This window comes from Crocuta crocuta, unplaced genomic scaffold (assembly GCF_008692635.1).
Source record: "Crocuta crocuta isolate KB4526 unplaced genomic scaffold, BGI_CrCroc_1.0 scaffold102, whole genome shotgun sequence".
Lineage (NCBI taxonomy): Eukaryota > Metazoa > Chordata > Mammalia > Carnivora > Hyaenidae > Crocuta > Crocuta crocuta.
Window position 1 is genome coordinate 11,592,128 of NW_027530019.1, and position 17,760 is coordinate 11,609,887.

General features: G+C 48.8%; 1 protein-coding gene across 5 annotated transcripts in view; it reads right to left on the minus strand.

Annotated features, from left to right (window-relative positions):
- Window positions 1-17,760, minus strand: part of MAPKBP1 (mitogen-activated protein kinase binding protein 1) — a 53,219-nt gene that overhangs the window by 10,841 nt on the left and 24,618 nt on the right. For 4 of the 5 annotated variants that reach the window (XM_077764610.1, XM_077764613.1, XM_077764611.1 and 1 more), the window contains 11 exons: window positions 16,852-16,943; window positions 5,877-5,939; window positions 5,582-5,639; window positions 4,660-4,830; window positions 4,125-4,262; window positions 3,686-3,868; window positions 2,973-3,133; window positions 1,994-2,183; window positions 1,280-1,426; window positions 880-1,055; window positions 11-102 (listed from right to left, as the gene is read on the minus strand). In XM_077764610.1, coding sequence (XP_077620736.1) covers window positions 11-102; window positions 880-1,055; window positions 1,280-1,426; window positions 1,994-2,183; window positions 2,973-3,133; window positions 3,686-3,868; window positions 4,125-4,262; window positions 4,660-4,830; window positions 5,582-5,639; window positions 5,877-5,939; window positions 16,852-16,943 — 1,471 coding nt within the window. The remainder of the gene's footprint in view (window positions 1-10; window positions 103-879; window positions 1,056-1,279; window positions 1,427-1,993; window positions 2,184-2,972; window positions 3,134-3,685; window positions 3,869-4,124; window positions 4,263-4,659; window positions 4,831-5,581; window positions 5,640-5,876; window positions 5,940-16,851; window positions 16,944-17,760) is intronic. The other variant, XM_077764612.1, reaches the window with a different exon arrangement.

Below are 17,760 nucleotides of genomic sequence, written 5' to 3' on the forward strand. Positions count from 1 at the left end.
TCCTTATTACCTGTGTCTGGCTTAGAGTACTCCAGGCATAGAATTTCTGAGTCATGGGCCTCCACCTTTAGCATTTCACTGAGAGACTGCAGCTCATGCACCCTGCAAAGATGAGAGGGAAGAGGGTGTTGACAGGTTACAAGAGGAGAGGCTCACTCTCCATTCTCTGCGATACCGTTCCCCTAACCGGTTTTTCAAATTATATTTTTATTTATTTTTGAACTTTTAGGTTTAGAGAAAAGTTGCAATGAGTATAGAGAATTTTCATATTAATGACAGTTCAAAAACCAGAACTGGGAAATTTACATTGGTACAATGGTATCAATTAAAGATTTTATTTGAATTTCACGTTTTTCCACAAAACCTTTTTCTGGATCCAGGATCCTATCAAGAGTCCAAATTGCATTTAACTGCTATTTCTCCTTAGTCACCTGTAGTTGGTGACAGCTCTTCAGTCTTTCCTTATCATTCATGACTTTGATGCTTTTGAGGAGTATTGATCACTCTTCAACACTCTTTAGAAGAGTATTGATTACTCTGTCCTACATACCTCAGTTTCAGTCTGCCTGATGTTTTCCCATGACTGGACTGAGTTAATGCAATTGCGGCAAGAATACCACAGAAACCACACTATGCCCTTCTTAGTACATCATATTACGGGCTTCATGATGTTGACATGAGGATGTTAAGTTTAATCACTTGGTTAGGATTGTTTCTGCTGGGTTTCTTCGTTGTAAAGTTACTATCTTTTCCGTGTATAGAGACATCTTGTTCCCCAATCTTTCTAAGCCAATTTTTCTAAAGCTCTGTCCTTTAGAACCTAACTCCCTGGGCCTGGGCCGTGAGAGACAGTCAGTACCACTCCAGGCCTGGCATTACCTGAGCGTGCCTACACGGTCCCCAGAAGCTAGATGCTGTCCGTTGGGGCTGATACACACAGAGCGAATGCCCACACGGGGATCCATCAGGGACCCATCGGCTTTGTCTCCTCCTGGCAGCTCAGTGTCCAGCAGGGCCTGCGTGTTCCCATCCACATAGATGATCTTAATGAGGTCCTAGGGGAGCAGGTCAGAATAGCAGGTGGATTAGGCAGGCCTGACCCAGTACAGCTGCAAGGGGAGAAGAATTGTGGACAAGATAAACCCCTGGCTCAAAGTGCCCAGCCCAACCAGAGCTGGAAGATCAAAATCTGGGGACCCAGTTTCTGAGAAGGAGGTGTGAGGCTGAGGGGATGGAGACATTAAGTGGGGAGTAGGTGGCCCAAGGGCTCAGGGCTCACATTGCTGAGAATGTTTCGGTGCAGGGTGGAGCCATGTACCCCCGAGCTCTCTGTGTTCCACAGGCGGATGGTGTTGTCTGAGGAACAGGTGATAAAGGAACTTGGAGGCAAGCAGGCCTGGTTACTGTCCTTCACTTCAGGGTAGACCTGAGGGGCAAAGGGAACAAAGTTAGATCTCCATGTAGGGAGCAGTCCTTTACCTGCCCAAGAAGATGGAAGGGAATGAGATTAAAGAGAGAATGCTGGGCAAGACTTAACCCAGAGTTTGTCACATAATAGCAAGCCAAAACTATTAGATACTCACTATTATTACTAAGGGCAAACACCTTAACAAAGCTTCTGCTATGTTCCAGGCATCTCCCACTTATATCATTTCATTTAATCCTTAGGACAACTAGAGTAATCAGGTACATCAGTTTACAGTTGAGGAAACTGATGAGTCAATTTCAGTAACTTGTCCAAGATCACCCAGCCCAGAATGAGGCAAAGCTAGGGACAGACAGGGGTACAATGGAAGAAGCCCAAGATACATAAACAGTAAAATTCAAGCTCAATCCTCAGGACCCACATGAAAATACGCGGATACACAGGGATGTTGCTGGAGAAACAAGGAGGCAGCAGGAATATGAAGACATCCTCAGGGACTCCCACCTCCTGCCCCACAGTGGTACCCCAGCAAACCTGGTCAGTCCCAAGCCAGCCCAGCCCACATACCTCTACACTCCAGACGCAGGAGGAATGATACAGAGCTGAGTACACCTTGCCCACTTTCTTGGGGTCCCTCACATCCCAAACATAAATGCTGTGGTCGTTGTATACACAAGACAGCCACTGATTAGTAGGATCAAAAGTCAAGGCAATGGTGTCTGGATACCTGGCATTGGCCACTCCAGAGAAGAGGCGACTGTGGGGAAGAGGACAGGGTAAATAGTGAGTGAGGAGCTGATGAAATGGAGGATTGAAAAGAATGAAAATAGAAGCCAGAGGAAAAAGGAAGGAGCAGAGCGAGCAGAGGAGCCCTCTCCAGACCTGCAGGGGGCAGCTGCCTGAAAAGGAAAAAGGTCTCTGACAGCTGTCGGCCAAGAGCTGACTCCTGACCTGGCACTAGCTGTTGGACCATGGTGTTCTCATGATGAACACAGTGTCACAGAACACCAAAGTCAGACAAGGTAACTCTGTGGCCATGATGCAACAGAACAAAAACAAGACCCCTCTACAATCGTGTCTGAGCACGGATAAACACACGTCACTGTAGAAACCACAAAAATGACCAAAAGTTTCCATTCCCATCTATCATGATTGACTGCTACTTCTTTGCCAATTACACCTTTAACCCCATACCTTCCCTTCCACCTTTAGATAAAAATTATTAAGAGGTCCATTTGTAGAATTGCCCCTACTTCCAGACAGCATCTAACCAGAGCAAAACTTCAACCCTTTGAACCATTCTTAAGATCATCTAATACAAGCCCACATATTACAATAAGCCCCAACTAACACTGTGTTTCCCACAGTGTGCAGTCTCCTTGGTCGCAACCAGTATCAATAAGCCCAAATTTGTTGATCTACAGACGTGTTCCTGGCAATCACTGGGGCATTGATACACTCTTCACTTTGACTCCTGAAGCATAGCCAGGGAAGGCTGGGCCCCGGGTGAGGCTCTGAAGGGAGGCAGGGGGCCCACACAGCTCACCTGGCCTCAGTGACACTGGCAATGTCTGTCCCCAGGGCATGGGGCCGGGGCAGTGTGCTGAGAAAGTGCAGATTAGAGGGGTTGAAGAGGCGCACGGTGCCATCAGCACAACCACAGAAGATGTAGTCTTGGCTCACGGAGATGCAGTGGGCCACAGTGGTCTGCAGGCAGAAGGGCTCAGGTAAGCAAGGGTCACCTGCCAAGAGGCAGGACTAGCCAAGGCAGAGGCGAGGAAAATGCTCCCTAGTAGCTCTGGCCTGACCCCTTCAGCTGTTATCTAGAGATACCCCTCCCTTCAGCAGCAGGTGGCCAGAGGGCCCAAAGCCACGTGCAGTTGGGGGATGGGAGTCAAGGACCCTTCTAAGGCACCAGAAGTTTGGCAAAGAGGACAAAGGAGGAAAAGCCCAGCAAAGAGAAAGAAACAGCAGGAGAAAGACAGCAGGTTCTAGGCACCACTTACTGTGAAGCTGTCTGTATTCTGAGAAGAGGGAAGCAGAGGAAAGAAAGATGGAAAGAGAAAGCAGAGAGGAGGCAGTTATACAGATCTCCAACGGCTGGAACTAGGCCAAGCTCTGGTTCCCCCCAAGCTTCTCTCTCCTGGGGTCCCCTCCTGCATGCACGAGGGCCTAGACCCCAGTATGGGGCCAGAGGCATCAGATCTCCCCTGAGCTGACACATGGGCAGCCCCTACCCATTGGGACAGAGGTGCTTACTCTCAGCTCCACCCACTTATCCAAAAGCCTCCGATCGCTGAACTCGCACAGCAGCCCTGAGGACGTGATGCAGAAGGTGCTGTCGGCCTTCTTCCCTCGGCCACAGGCCACATCAGTGAACAGGTTGTTTCGTAGTTCCCCCAGTAGCCCTGAGCGGCCCAGCAGGGGCACAGTGGCGTTCACCTGTGGAGACACAGCACAGTTGCCACCCATCCGCCCCAGAGCCTGCCCCTGCAAACTAGGCCCTGCAGAGAGAGAGGGGAAGCAGCAAGGTCCCCTCACTCTTTGAGACTACTCCTTGGCTGGACAGCATCTGGCTCAGCCAGAACTTCTGTGTGGCTGCTGGGTAAGCAGAGAGGGGCCCAAGTGAACAGGATCTTCTGGGGTGGGCTGAGTGGGCCCTGGCCCTGGAGCTACTTCCAGCCTTAGAGCAGCTCACCTTTGAGGTCTTACTGTCATCGAGGTACCAGAATTTGATGTGCCGGTTGCCTGCAGTGACAAAGTAGCTGCAATCTTCAGAGAAGGACACTGCTGTCACACGACTGGACACCTTATTGGAGGCCACCACAATGTTTTTCTGAAGGGAAAGCCAAAGGAAGAATCAAAATTCTGCCTCTTAGGGCTAAGAAGAAAGAGGTTCAAAGGAAGGAGGAGGGGTTAGATAGGATTTGTACTTTAAAAAAATGTTCCTTCACAAGCTTTTTGGTAAGAAAAAGAAGGGAAAGAGAAAAATTTCTTTCTAGAGGAGCTAAAGAGATTCATTTTCTCTGTAGGTCCTCAAAGGCATAAAGCTAGCCACTTTCTACCAACACACTTGGCTACACAGTTGTTCTTTTCTGCTTCAGGTTATTTTCTAGAATGAGACTGAGATTAGCAAAATAGAGTGAAGGGACTCAGATCAGCAGCTTCCTGGCTCCACAAATGGTCCATGAACCCCCATGAGGCTGTCAGGCCAGCCCACCCAGGCTACTCACCTTCCAGGCCCAGACATTGACGATCATGTCATGCTGGTAGCCCACAGACACAATGTACTTGGCGCTTGGAGAGAAGGCCACACAAGCCACACCATATTTATGCTCCTGCAGCTCCGCCACCTGGCTATGCTCAGCCACGTCCCAAACCCGGACAGCAGGCATGTGCCCACTCTGCAGGGAGGCAAGAATGAGAAATAAGAAACAGAGTATACAGCCTCCCCGAGCCTTTCAGGGTCGGGGCCCTCATCCTCCCACCCCCAGCTACTCAGTACAATCTCTCTCTGGCCAAGAGTCAAGAGGAGAGTGCTATTACAGGGCAAAGGTATTTTAAAAACATGATAAATATCTCAGGACAACGATTATCAGGAAGAAAACAGCCCCAGATTTTGTTCAATATCTGTGTCAGGGTGTGCACCTCTGTATTTGTTCAAAATTCCTTGAGTGATTCTTGATGGGCCTCCAGGATTGAGAACCTGAGTGGTAGTGCACTCATGCCTATTTCTGCCTCCTGTGCCTCCCTGTAAGCCTGAGAAGGCAGAGGCATCCCGCATGAGCCCAGCAGGGGGCCTTCGGGGATAAGGACTATTTTAAGGTAGTGGTTTTTCAAACCCTGCTTCCCCAGCCAGCAGAATCTGTACAGGGGAACTCGTCAGAAATGTAAATTCTGGGGTCCCGTCTCAGACCTAGAGAATCAGAAACCCTGGGGGCAGGCTTGACAATGTGTACTTCACCAAGCAATCCAGGCGATTGATTCTCACTAAGGTTTAAGAACCACTGTTCAGGCAGAGCAAAGACTAGGATTTAGCATCTGTTCAGGAAGCCAGACCGGCAGCAGCCCTATCTAGGCCTAGGACTGCAGCTCTCTGTTGAGGCCAGGCCACCCACCCACCTCAGAGGACTACAGCCCCCATTCCTCACTCACCTCTCCAGTGACCAGGTACTTGCCATCAGGAGAGAAGGCGAGGGCAGTGATGGTTTTCCTGCAAGACATGAGGCAGGCTCAGAGGAGCACTGACAGTCTGGCCGAAACCTGGCTCCCACAGAGTTTTCTTGAAAGGCAAGATGAGCAGACACTAATGGCACATGTGGTGGCATTTTGCTATCTGATCCTGGGCCCTACCAGGTCCCAGGCCTCAGAGCCTCAAAGACCCCAGACAGTGCCCTTTTTACAACTTCCAGGAAATGGAGGTGCTCCCTGAGGGCCCAGACCCATTTACCTGGAACTGTTGAGGATGTGGTGCTGTTTGTGTTTTCGGGGATTGAACAGCACGACCACACACCTGGGGAGATGAGGGAGACAAGAGACTTAGCACCAAGCCACAGCTCCCCTAGCAGCACCCTGGCCACCTGGGAACTCCCGTCACTCAGCACAGGGAGCTGTGTAGAGCAATTTGAGAGGGGCTGTACTTGCTACTGAGGGCAACTGAGTGCTTGCTGGCAACCTAGTCTTCTTGCTTCCCCTCCCCACTCACAAGGGCCTATCTGTGCAGCCCCATGAGGGTGAAGGCTTCCTGGAAGCCTATCCCACCAGGTCCCTAAGTACCAGCACCATCTCTGGTCATACCCACAAAGGGCAGCAAGGACACAGGCCTTCCCACAGCCCTTGCACAGAGCCCAGGAAGGGGTGCAGGAGGGAAGAATACATGTGATTTGGGCAAAGCAGCAGCCAGTTTACAGGCTTAGAGCCACAAGTATGATAAGAGTTTGTGCTCCAAGGAGGGGTGAGGCCTCTCATATGTGAGCCCACATGTGTACCTGGCAGGAGCCGGCCCCATACTCTGTACGTGTCAGATGAGGAAGAAGGTGGGAGGCAGGAGGCCAGAACTTCAGGGAGGCTCAGTAAGACTAGGGGGAGGGGGAGAAAGCCCCAGAGGGCCTGGGGAGGCCTGTGCAGTGCTGTGGAACTCCTGTGCGCAGCCCTGAGAATCCCCGGTCCCAAAAGGCCTGAGAAGGGCCCTCCAGACTGCCAGAAGACAGTCTGGGACTCCTCCCACCTGCATCCTGTGCAGAGAAGGGTGGGAGTACCCTCTCTGACCAGGCAGCAAGGCTGGGAGGGATCAGGTTCAGACCCTCCAGACACAATTCCAGAGGGAGGCCAGGTGATAGGAGTCAAAGCAGGAAGCAGGAAGCCGTAGCCAGGCAGTGTTCTCTCTTGGGCTCCAGCAGGCCTGGGCCCGTTGCCCCTTCCACCTCACTACTTCATCAGTACTGTAAGTAGCTGACAGGAGCAAGCCTGCTACATGGGGAGAGACTGAGCAGAGGGAGACATCCCCCAGACCCAACCTGGTTTCATGGGAAGGCCACTGCCTGCTAGAAACTTAAAGCAAAGGCAAGTACAAGCTGCTAGTAAGTGCTTGGCACATTAAGCTCCATAAACCACTTCAAAATGCAAATTCCACAGGTAATCTCTGGGGTCACCAGGATCTCTGAGGTACTAGATATGCCCAGAACTTCCAGGCTAAGCAGCAAAGCCTTGAAATTCCTGAGTCACATTGTCTTCTCTTCTAACTCCTTCCCCAAATTCATCCTCACTGTTTCCTTTCTCCTTCTCTCCCCATCTCCTCATCTCACCTTGTTCCCTTTTCTTCATTCCTTTCTTTCTTTATACCAACTTCTAGTCTCCTGCTTCCCTTGTACAATGCCATGTCAGAAAGGTTTTTAAATATATGACAAAAGTCAAAGGGCCTTGGAAACTCTGTGCCACATCACTCTTCCTCCCCTGTTCCCAAACACACACACACACACACATCCATGCACACTTGCCCAGCTTCTGTTACGGGCAGTCCAGGATACAGGGAACCTAATTCCTCCAAAGCAGACAGACTCATAGAACCTTAGAGCTGGAAGGAAGGGTGGAAGGAATTAAGTGCACTGTGCAGAGGGCCTGTGTCCTCTTAACATTGGTTAAGCGTCCAACTTTGGCTCAGGTCATGATCTCAGGGCTCATGAGTTTAAGCCCCACACTGGGCTCTGTACTGACAGCCTAGGGCCTGGCGCCTGCTTCAGATTCTGTGTCTTCTCTCTCTACCCCTCCCCTGCTCACGCTCTGTCTCTCTCCCTCTCAAAAATAAATAAACATTAAGAAAATTTTTTTAAATTAAATGCGCTGTGCTAGGTGACTTTAAACATCACCTAGTCCAATCCTACAGAATTTTGAGATGAGGAAACCTAGACTCAGAAAATTCCTACAAAGAGCAGAGCCAGGATTCTCAGGTCTCCTGACCCTCAGTGCTCTTTATATCAAACACACGTGCATGTCTGATCTGATCGTGTCATTCCTGGACTATCATCCCTGGGGGTGCTTCCAAAACAAACTCCTTAAAGTGCCCATAAAGGCCCTAGATGGTATGACCCCTGCCCACCCTTCAGCTTCACCCTAAACCATGCTCCAACCACATTCTTTCACTCTCTTTAAGAGAGTGTGCTCTCGGGGCGCCTGGGTGGCTTAGTCGGTTAAGTGTCCGACTTTCGTTTAGGTCATGATCTCGTGGTTTGTGGGTTCGAGCCCCACGTCAGGCTCTGTGCTGACTACCAGCTCAGAGCCTGGAGCCTGTTTCAGTCTGTGACTCCCTCTCTCTCTGACCCTCCCCTGCTCACGCTGTCTCTCTCTCTCTCTCTCCTAGAAATAAATAAAACATTAAAAAAAAAAAAAAAAGAGAGTGTGCTCTCTGTCTCTTTGCAGTGCTCCTTTGTAGGAACTGTTCCTCTTTCAGATCTCCTGTCAATGGCCTCAGTATATGTTCTCATAGCAAGAAGAGTGTATCAATCTTTTGTAACATTTATCATAGCTGCAATTTTACACTTATTTTTAATGACCCTCCCATCAGATTGTGCATTTTGTGAGAAGGAGAACTGGGTCTGGTTCTGCTCACAGCTTTGTATCCTGTGCCTAGCGGAGGCTGCCCTATTGCGATTGTTCAAGAACCACTTATTAAAAGGGAGAAAGCCTCTGCTGGTCCACTAGCTTCGTCCAGCGGGGCATCAGTAGGCCCAGCTCTCCCTACTCCACACCCCACCTGTCTCCTATGGAAAGAGGGACCGAGGATATCTGGATCCTCAGAGGCAGTGTGGGGTCAGAAGGACACTGTGGGGTCAGAAGGACACTGTGGGTTCTGGAGGCAGAGACCAGGGTTTGACCCCTAGTTCTGGTAATGTACATTTCTGTGACTCTGGATAAGGCACACTCCTGTTTACTTATCTATAATAAAGGAAACTCTCATATCTAGTTCATCGGACTTCTGTAAAGATTATAGGATTTTTTTCTGACCCAGAGTAGGAGCCAAGCAAATGGCAAATGCTAATATTACTATTCCTTAAGCAAGTAAAGGAAGCTGAAAGGGGGCTCCTGGCAGTGGGGAATGAGGTGCTAAGGGACTATGTCAGGTTTTTCCTTCGGAAGAATGGAGGAGAGTCCTATTAGGACCTCAGTAATGGTAAAAACTTCAAAGGAAGCTTTATTTTTTTGTTCTGGGAAGACAGCCAAGAAAGGAGAGTGGGATTAAACTTGGGGAAAGAAAATATCTGCATCTTCATTCACTTAAGGGATGACAAGCTTAGAAGGTAGCAAGGAAGGCATGGGGGGAACATGCAGCGAGAAGCCACCTCAAGTGTCTAGGACAGCAGCACAGAAGCAAGGAAAGAAAATGGAAGTGACATCTCCTGGATAAGTTAAGAAGTACCACACAAGAGTTTCCGTGAACTCTAAACATGAACTCCTTTAGTAATCAGTCCTCTGCTCTCCACACAGCAGGGCTCAGTAATAAGAGTTAGCATTTATCAAGCACTTTCTAGGTAGCAGGCACTCTGACAAGCAGCCCAGATGTCTGGTTTTAGCTAGTCCTTACAGCAACTTGTGATGCTGGTACAATTATCCCCACTATAGAGACAGAGAACTGAGATCAGAGCAGTGAGGTAAATGACTCAAGGCCACTCAGCTAAAGTCAAAGAGAGTCAGGACCCCAGAAGCAGTGCTCTAAGGAGTTCAGCCTGGAGTGAGTGGAGGAAAGAAGAAGAAAGTGAAGTTGAAGGTGAGAGACGGGGAAACACACTGACCTAACATGCAAGGTGCTTGGGCAGGAGCCTGTGAGAAAAGGGAAAGAAGAGTGGGGCACTTTAAGGGGAAAAAGGATTGGGGCTACAGAATTTTTCGAAATCAGAACAGAGCAGATGAAAACTACAGCAGTTATAGTTCTAAGTTCATAGGTATAGATATCTGGATTTTAATATTTTAGTCAGTGTGCAAAAAATCACACACGCGCGCACACACACACTCACTCACTCAAATGCACACCCTGGCCTGCCACCGTCATGAAAAACCTAGCAAGTTTTCCTGCCAACTGATGTTTTTGAACTTTCTTGTTATCTGTGCTGACTTGTTATCTGTGCAGAGACAGGAGGCCTGTCTCTGGAGGCTCATCTCTCTAGCAGGGACTTGTAGTCTGAGTGGTTACAAGTTACCTAGCTTTCTGACTAGCTATACATAAACCACGGCAAAGGGCTTCAGCTGAGCGCTGATCTGACTCAACCTGACCCGACACATATTCCAGCCGACCACAATCCAAATCCAGAGAAAATAGGTGATGAGGTCTCTATGAGATGCTTTTGAGTTTTCCTTTAAACCCATCATCCCGAAGCAGCATCGTGACTTTCCAAGGGCAGTGCACCAGACTGCTTAAAACGCTTTCCAAGTCACCGCATGAATTCTGAGTCTTGCTTGACCATAACATCTTGTTTCCTCCTCCTGGCAAGTTCAGCTCCATGGTGGGAGGGGAAAAGAGAGCAGCATGTGTGCATAAAAACACAATGTAGAGAGAAAGATTACTGACTGTGAGGCAACCCTTCCCTTCTCTAACGCCCCCTACCCCTTCCATGCACACACATCTCCAGCAGTAGCCTAGAAAATTCTCAGATACGTCATTGAGGAGTTAAGCAAAGGAGAGAAACATGCAAAGGACGGACACCTACAAGAGACAGACTTCTAAGTTGAAATTTTTACTTTTAATTATTCAAATATGGAAACCTCCCAACATAGAGGAAGAGAAAGAAAGAGCCCAACCCCATGGTCACAGCTCCACTTGTGGGGACAATAATGCAGGTGCTTAAGTGAGGGGAGAACTTGGCAAAGACATCCAAGGTTCCCACTGCGCCCCACGGGCTGAGGTCCTCCCAATAACACTGATGTGGGAGTCACCTCAGTCTTCTCTGACCTTGAGCAAGATCCCCATCTGCAGGGAAGAGGAGGGTGGGGTGCAGTTTGCATCAGTCTTTGGCCCTCTGCCTCCAGCCTCCTGGGCCCTTGACCTCGCCCAGCACAACAGGCAGTCATTTTCATGTGTGCCCTTGCAGCACTGCTGGCTGGAATCCATGACAAGGGTTGGGCTGGCCCAACCGCCTGCCTGAGTCCTGTAATTCAGAACCCCAGGGTGCAGGTGCAGGGAGACAGTGAGGCCTCAGTCCCCCGGGGCCTCAGCCCGGGAGTCACATGGTAGAGCACCAGTATCCAGGGCTGGGCCCACTGCCCATGAGCTGCTCTGAACCAGAAAGGGCCAAGCCCTCAACACACCCCTTCCCTGGTCAGGTCCAAGCCTGCTGCCATCACGAAGAGCCAGGCATTCCCACAGGATCCATTTCCTACCAACCATCCTCCAGAAGGCAGAAACAAAAGAATAGTGGGATGAGCAATGAACAAAGCAGTACATACAGGGAGCAGGACACAGTGCCCCTGTGCCTTGAAGTTCTTCTTTCAGACGAGGTAAAATCAGAGGGACAAGAGGTCCTTCAAGCCTTGCTCAAATGTCACTCTGTAGCCTGATTTAACATTACAGCCCCATACCTTAACCCCATTCCCTATTCCCTTTCAATGCTTATACTTTTTCCAAAGCACACATCAACTCGCAACATTCTATAAAATTTACTTTTGGGGAGGGAAAAGATCTATCTGCATCACTAGATTGCTAGCTCAGTGAAGGGGGTATTTTTGTCTGTTTTGTTTACATCCCCAGGGCCTAGAAGATAGGCACTCAATAAATATTTGTGAATGAGTGAATACATCTTTAAGTCAGTAGCTATTAGATATCAAAGCCAAGGAACCTCTTGATTAGCAGAACTGAAAACTCGGGGCCTGGGACAGGCACATGGGTCTCCCCTACCCTAGGCTTTTAGGACTCACTGACACTTGAGGGCAGTATAATGATGGAAAGAACAAGAAAACTGGGGTCAGGCAGACCCATCTACTAGCATACTGTGTGATACTGGGCATATTACTTAACTTCTCTGAACCTCAGTTTCCTCATCTGTAAAAAAAGAAGAAAAATATCTACCTCACGGAATTGCTGTGGAAACTGAAGAAGACACAGTACAGAATAACCAGCATGGTGCTGCTGGCCATCTTCTAGAAGGGTACTCTGGTCCACCACTAACAAGGAAAGCACTGTGCAGGGGGGTCTGCACTTACAACAGGAACCCCAACTATGGCATCCCATTCACAACCTGCTGGACACTAGTGACTCATTAGGTCCTCACCCAGGCATGCAATTATAAGCTGTCCCTCTGGAACATCGTATAGCTTTAATCACTCTAAGAGATAATGAATCTAGGATGTTTCCAAGAGCATCCTCAGTTATGGTTCTCTTTAGATACCTGCAATCCAATACCTTCCAAATAAGTAATCCTCTTAGGCCAGGTCATGAGACCCATTGGCATCTCTGTCTCTGGGACATTTTACAAGTCCCTCTTCAAAACCACAAAAAAGACTTGATGGTAGTAACCCAGTAAGTAACATGGGAACCCGTGTAGAGCTACCAGTGCATTTCTCTCTGCCCAGAGGACTCTAAACATATCCCCTTCTGCAACAAGAGGTAAATCTCTGTGGGCTGCCGGACTTACAAGCCAGGTCAAAATGCAGTGTCTGGCCACCTTCCTCTCACTCATTATGACCTAGCCACCTTGGCCTCTGCTCAGCTCCTCAAACAAGGGAACCGATCTTTCCTTTCCCTGGAACCTTTGCACTAGAGATTTCCTCCACCTGGTCCACTTTGGTGTCAGATCCTCATGTGTTCATTCCTCTTTGTCATTCAGAAAGCAGCTGCATTTTACCTCCCACTGAGTCTCATCCACCCAGTCTCAAAGTAGCCCCTTGTCCGGCCCCATCCCCCGCCACACACACCACTAATTACTCACTCTCCCTTCCATCACGGCTTTACTTTCTACAGAACACTTACCATCTCTGAGATTATCTTGCTCACTTATTTGTTTACGTGCCTATTGTCTGCCTGCCCTTCTTGAACCTAAATCCCACAAAACAGTCACCCTTCCTGTTCTATTCATGGCTATATACCTTATGCCTGGAATAGCACCTGGTCCAGAGGAGGTTTTCAACAAATATCTGCTGAATGAAGGAATGAAGGTATCTGTGACCAAACCATTAGAGGAAGAAGTAAAAGGCCTCAGTTTCAGGTGTGAGACTTGCAGAACAACCAGAAGACCAGCAACGAGGGCAATGATGCTTGTGAGTGCCCCTCCACAAGGCTCACGTCCACCAGGGCTCAAAGTCCAAGCATCTTCTCTCAGGGCCACCAGGTCTCTCCACAGTCCCACACACTCCCTGGCAACCCCCCCCCCACCTCAGGGCTTGCCACAGACAGTTAGAAGGTACTTCTGTGCTCCCTCTGCTGAGATATCACTAGACCACAGTCCAGGGAGAGATTCTGTGGCTTCACACCCAGTCCAATGCTTTGGAGCCGGTGACCTCAGCATAACTTCCAATATGGGCTATGTGAATGGAGGGCCTTCTCAGGAAATATGGGTTTCCCCTCCTCCTCCCCAGTTAAAGCAACAAAGAGTTCACCTCCTCTGGGCTGCTGGATAGGTGTTCCAAGACACCCCCACTTTAGTAGGTGCCCTACCCAGAGCATTCACCCAGGCCAGACCCTGCACTTTGGCACTGATGGTCAAGGGAAACCTATTCTCAGAACTGACTGGCTCCACTGTGGCAATGGAGGCTGAGCTGGGCTCTACAGCCCCCAAATCCTCTACTAAGCCAGCTAGGGAAGGGGCCCAAGTCAGCTATGGATGTTCAACTAAACTGAGTCCCTCAAAGAGGCTATCCAGGGACCACTTGGCCTCCTGGAACAGGAAGGCTCGAAGTGTGACAGGTGAAGGGCAGGCTTTCTGCAGAGAGAACAGCACAGGGAGGAGTCTGGAGAAGAGATGTACGAGCCACTAAAACTGAGGGGTCTCTGCCCAGAGACTTCCCCACCTCTGCCTGACACACGTCCCCTTCTACCCCACCCTCTTGGAGCTGTTTCATTTCCTTTCAGAAAACTTTGTTTTGGTTTGATATTTGCCTCTAGGCCTCTGGGAGACTTTTCTGAGCTTTGTTTTTCTTCTTGTTTCTAGGATACCTGAGCTGCTCCTAGAGCAACAAGCACAGTAGGAACTAGAGAGTGGGGGGTGCAGTCAGGATCACCAGATAGGAAAAGAAGAAGGAAAGAGGGAGGAAAGTGTCTGCTTGGCTCACATATACTCTGGTGGCTCCCAGACACCCCAGAGGAGCAACAGGGAGCTCTAGCACAAAGCAAAATGAAAACATTCAGAAAGAGGCCATTTGCAAAGAGAGAACTTGAAGTTCTAGGAATGTAAAAGGTCAGGGAGAAGACCATGGCACTGCCCAGGGCTGGCCCAAGTTGAGCACACTGAGGGAACCTACTAGATGTCACAGAAGAGAAGCTTCCATATACCACCTGGAAGGCTAATGACTGCCAGGTACACATGCCAGGCTGGGACCTGCCCACAACAGAAGCACACATCCTTAAAGGCACCAGGCCTGGGGTCAGGGGCATGGAGGAAAGAGGTGGGGAGCAGGGGCCCACAATCCCTAGGGCAGGCACACTAGGCTCAGCACGTACCAAGCAGCAGCCTGAGTCTTTCCTGCCCACCTCATACCCAGCCCCAGCCCCAGCCCCAACAAGAAGGAACCCGGCTTTCCCAGGCAGGGGCAGGCACGAGTGGAATTCCCCTGAGGCAGGCTGCACAGGGTAGGCAGCAACAGAGGTCATTCATCAACTTGATTCTGGAGGGGGAGAAGAAGGCCTGCTCAGCCTCTACAGAGTAAAGCCAGTGTAGCTCCCATAGCACCCCCACCGCATGCATCAAATGCCAAAGGGCTGCTCAGGAGAGACACTGGCCTGAGGACCCAGGGACAGATGTTTCCCTGGCACAGACGGACATGCCCATAAACTGGGCTCTTCTCATTCGTATGGCAGGTAGATGGCTACACAAAAAGCAGCTTTTTAAAAATAAGCAGAAAGTTAGGTCTTCCCCAACCCCATGCCATTTTAAGATTAAGAGCTCTGTAGTCAGACTACTTGGGTTGAAATCCCAGTACAGACACTCACTAGCTGTGTGACCTCGAGCAAACTGCTTAACCTCTCTGTATCTTAGTTTTCTTCTCTAAATGGGATAACAGCAGTACCAACTTTACAGGGTTGCTCTGAGTATTACATAAAATCATTCCTTGCAAAGTGTTTAACAAAGTGTCTGGCACAGAATAAGTTTTTTTTTTTTAAATGTTTATTTATTTTTGAGAGAGAGACAGAGCGTGAACTGGAGAGGGGTAGATAAAGAGGGAAACACACAATCTGAAGCAGGCTCCAGGCTCTGAGCTGTCAGCACAGAGGCTGACGTGGGGCTCGAACTCGCAAACCATGAGATCATGACCTGAGCCAAAGTTGGACACTTAACTGGCTGAGCCACCCAAGCACCCTCAGAATAAGTTCTTGATAAAGGTAGATTTTGGATGGGATGATAAAACTAATAAAATCATATACTGGTACAAAAATTACAAGAGTTGCTGTGGAAATCACACAGGGAAACTTGGCATTCCCAAGTTGACAGTGGGGAAAGAAAGGTAGAGCACTATGGGCTCTACTCCCATTTTTGTGCTCCCATACCCTGCTGGGAGGTACAAAGGTTGACAGAGAGACCCAGAAGCAGCAATGGCACCAAGCCTCCAAAAGAAACACTTCTGCAAAAGCCTAAAGAAACTATGGCTGGGGGGGTTCCCACCTACAGAAGCAGAGAAATACAAAGGCAGCAAGGGAAAGAACACCAGTCCCAGAATCCTACATTTCTTTCTTTCTTTCTTTTTTTTTTTTTTAATGTTTATTTCTTTTTGAGAGAGAGAGTGCAAGCAAGGGAGGGGGTGGAGAGAGAGAGAGAGAGGAGGGGGGACAGAGGATCTGAAGCGGGCTCTATGCTATTAGCACAGAGCCCAATGTGGGACTCAAACTCATGAGCCATGAAATCATGACCTGAGCCAAAGCCAAAATGCTTAACCAACTGAGTCACCCAGGTGCCCCAAACCCTACCTCTCTCCCATGGCACTGACATCTCTCCAAGTGATGAGAATAGGCAAATGTTCAGAGCAGCATTTTTCATAAAATAGCCAGAAAGTCAAAACAACCCAAATGCGCGTCAACTGATGAACAGATAAAATGTGGGACATCCATACAATGGAATGTTATTCGGCCATAAAAAGACACAAAGTACTGATACCTGCCATGACATGTATAAACATTAAAAACATTATGCTAAATGAAAAAAGTCACACAAGGCCAAATATTTTTATATGGGATGATTCCATTTATATGAAATGTCCCGAACAGGTAAATCTATAGAGACAGAAAGTAGGTCAGTGGTTGCCTAGGGCTGTGGGTCTTGGGGGGAAATGGAGAGTGAGTGTCAATAAATATGGAGTTTCTTTTTGGGGTGATGAAAATATTCTAAAATTGACTGTGGTGATGGTTGCACAACTCTGTGGATATGCTAAAAAAAAAAAAACAACCACTAAATTCTACACTTTAAATGAGCAAACTGTGTGCTATACTACAACTCAATAAAGCTCTTTTCAAAGGTGACCAGAAAGTAGATATTAAAAATGATGTTGGGAACTGCATGTAATATAAAGTGTGAATCTGTATATGTGGGTGGATGGCCAAAAAGCACGACGGGATGGCAACAAGGGCAACATTCGACAGAGAGCCTTTACCTGGTCCTGCAACTCCTTTACCAAAATGGTACCAAAACATTAACCAGGATACATCTCCCAAAAGATACCAAAACCCCCTGCCCACCCCCACTGGTTTAGCAGGGCTATAAACGCCCATGCAGGAAGACCTCTTCCACGGTACTTACCCAGCTGGGTAGGCAACTAAACCCGATCGGGGGTCGCAGGCAAGTCCTCTGCCTCCAGACACTGTTATCCCAAGCACCTTCTCCAAGGTCACCTGTTAGAGCAAGACAAAAAAAGTGACATATGGAGAGAGCTGGGTTGGGAAGAAGGTATTGAAGGTACCCGCAACCATCCAGCAAATGCTGACTGCTCTTCAGGAGAATGGGGCCACTGACTTCTCCAGGTTCTGTTCTGGTCACAGGCCCCTTGGACACATGGGGAATAGACAGTGTGTACTGCAGGCTTTTAAGAGGGCTCAGTCTTATGGGGACCACAGGAAAGAAAATGAAGTGTGAAAGCTCAGCTCATGGCCACAGAGGAACAAGCACTCCCCCAATCCACGAAGGCTCCATTTACAAGATAAAGCCTTAGATCCTTATATTGGCCTCTTCTGTCTATAAGATTCAGGGAAGGTCACTAATCTTCGTGCCTTGGCAGGCATGAAAGAAAGCCTATTCTGATCTACCAAGAGTCAGAGGAATGTTAGGTAGCAATTAGGTGACTCATAAGATCCCTGATTTTTGCATCCCATCACGTTCTTACTTCCATCAGAGAACTCCACCTCCCCCCACAAACATCTGCCAGTTCACTCAAACTAGGAGCCTGGGAGACAGAAACATGGCTTAATGCTGTGTTTTACAAAGCACAGATGCTCAGAGTGCTCTAATTATTATTATTAAACCACAACTCCCACAGAGATGAAAGGGAAATATGTGTAAAGTGCTCAGAGATTCTGAGAGGACATGGCCACATGAGACATTCACTATCACTCTCACCATCAATATTGTTACCCCACACCAGCTGCAGCCCCAGAGCACACACTGGACTAACCTCAATTAGTTCACTGGCCTTTCTGCTAGATGACCTATGGG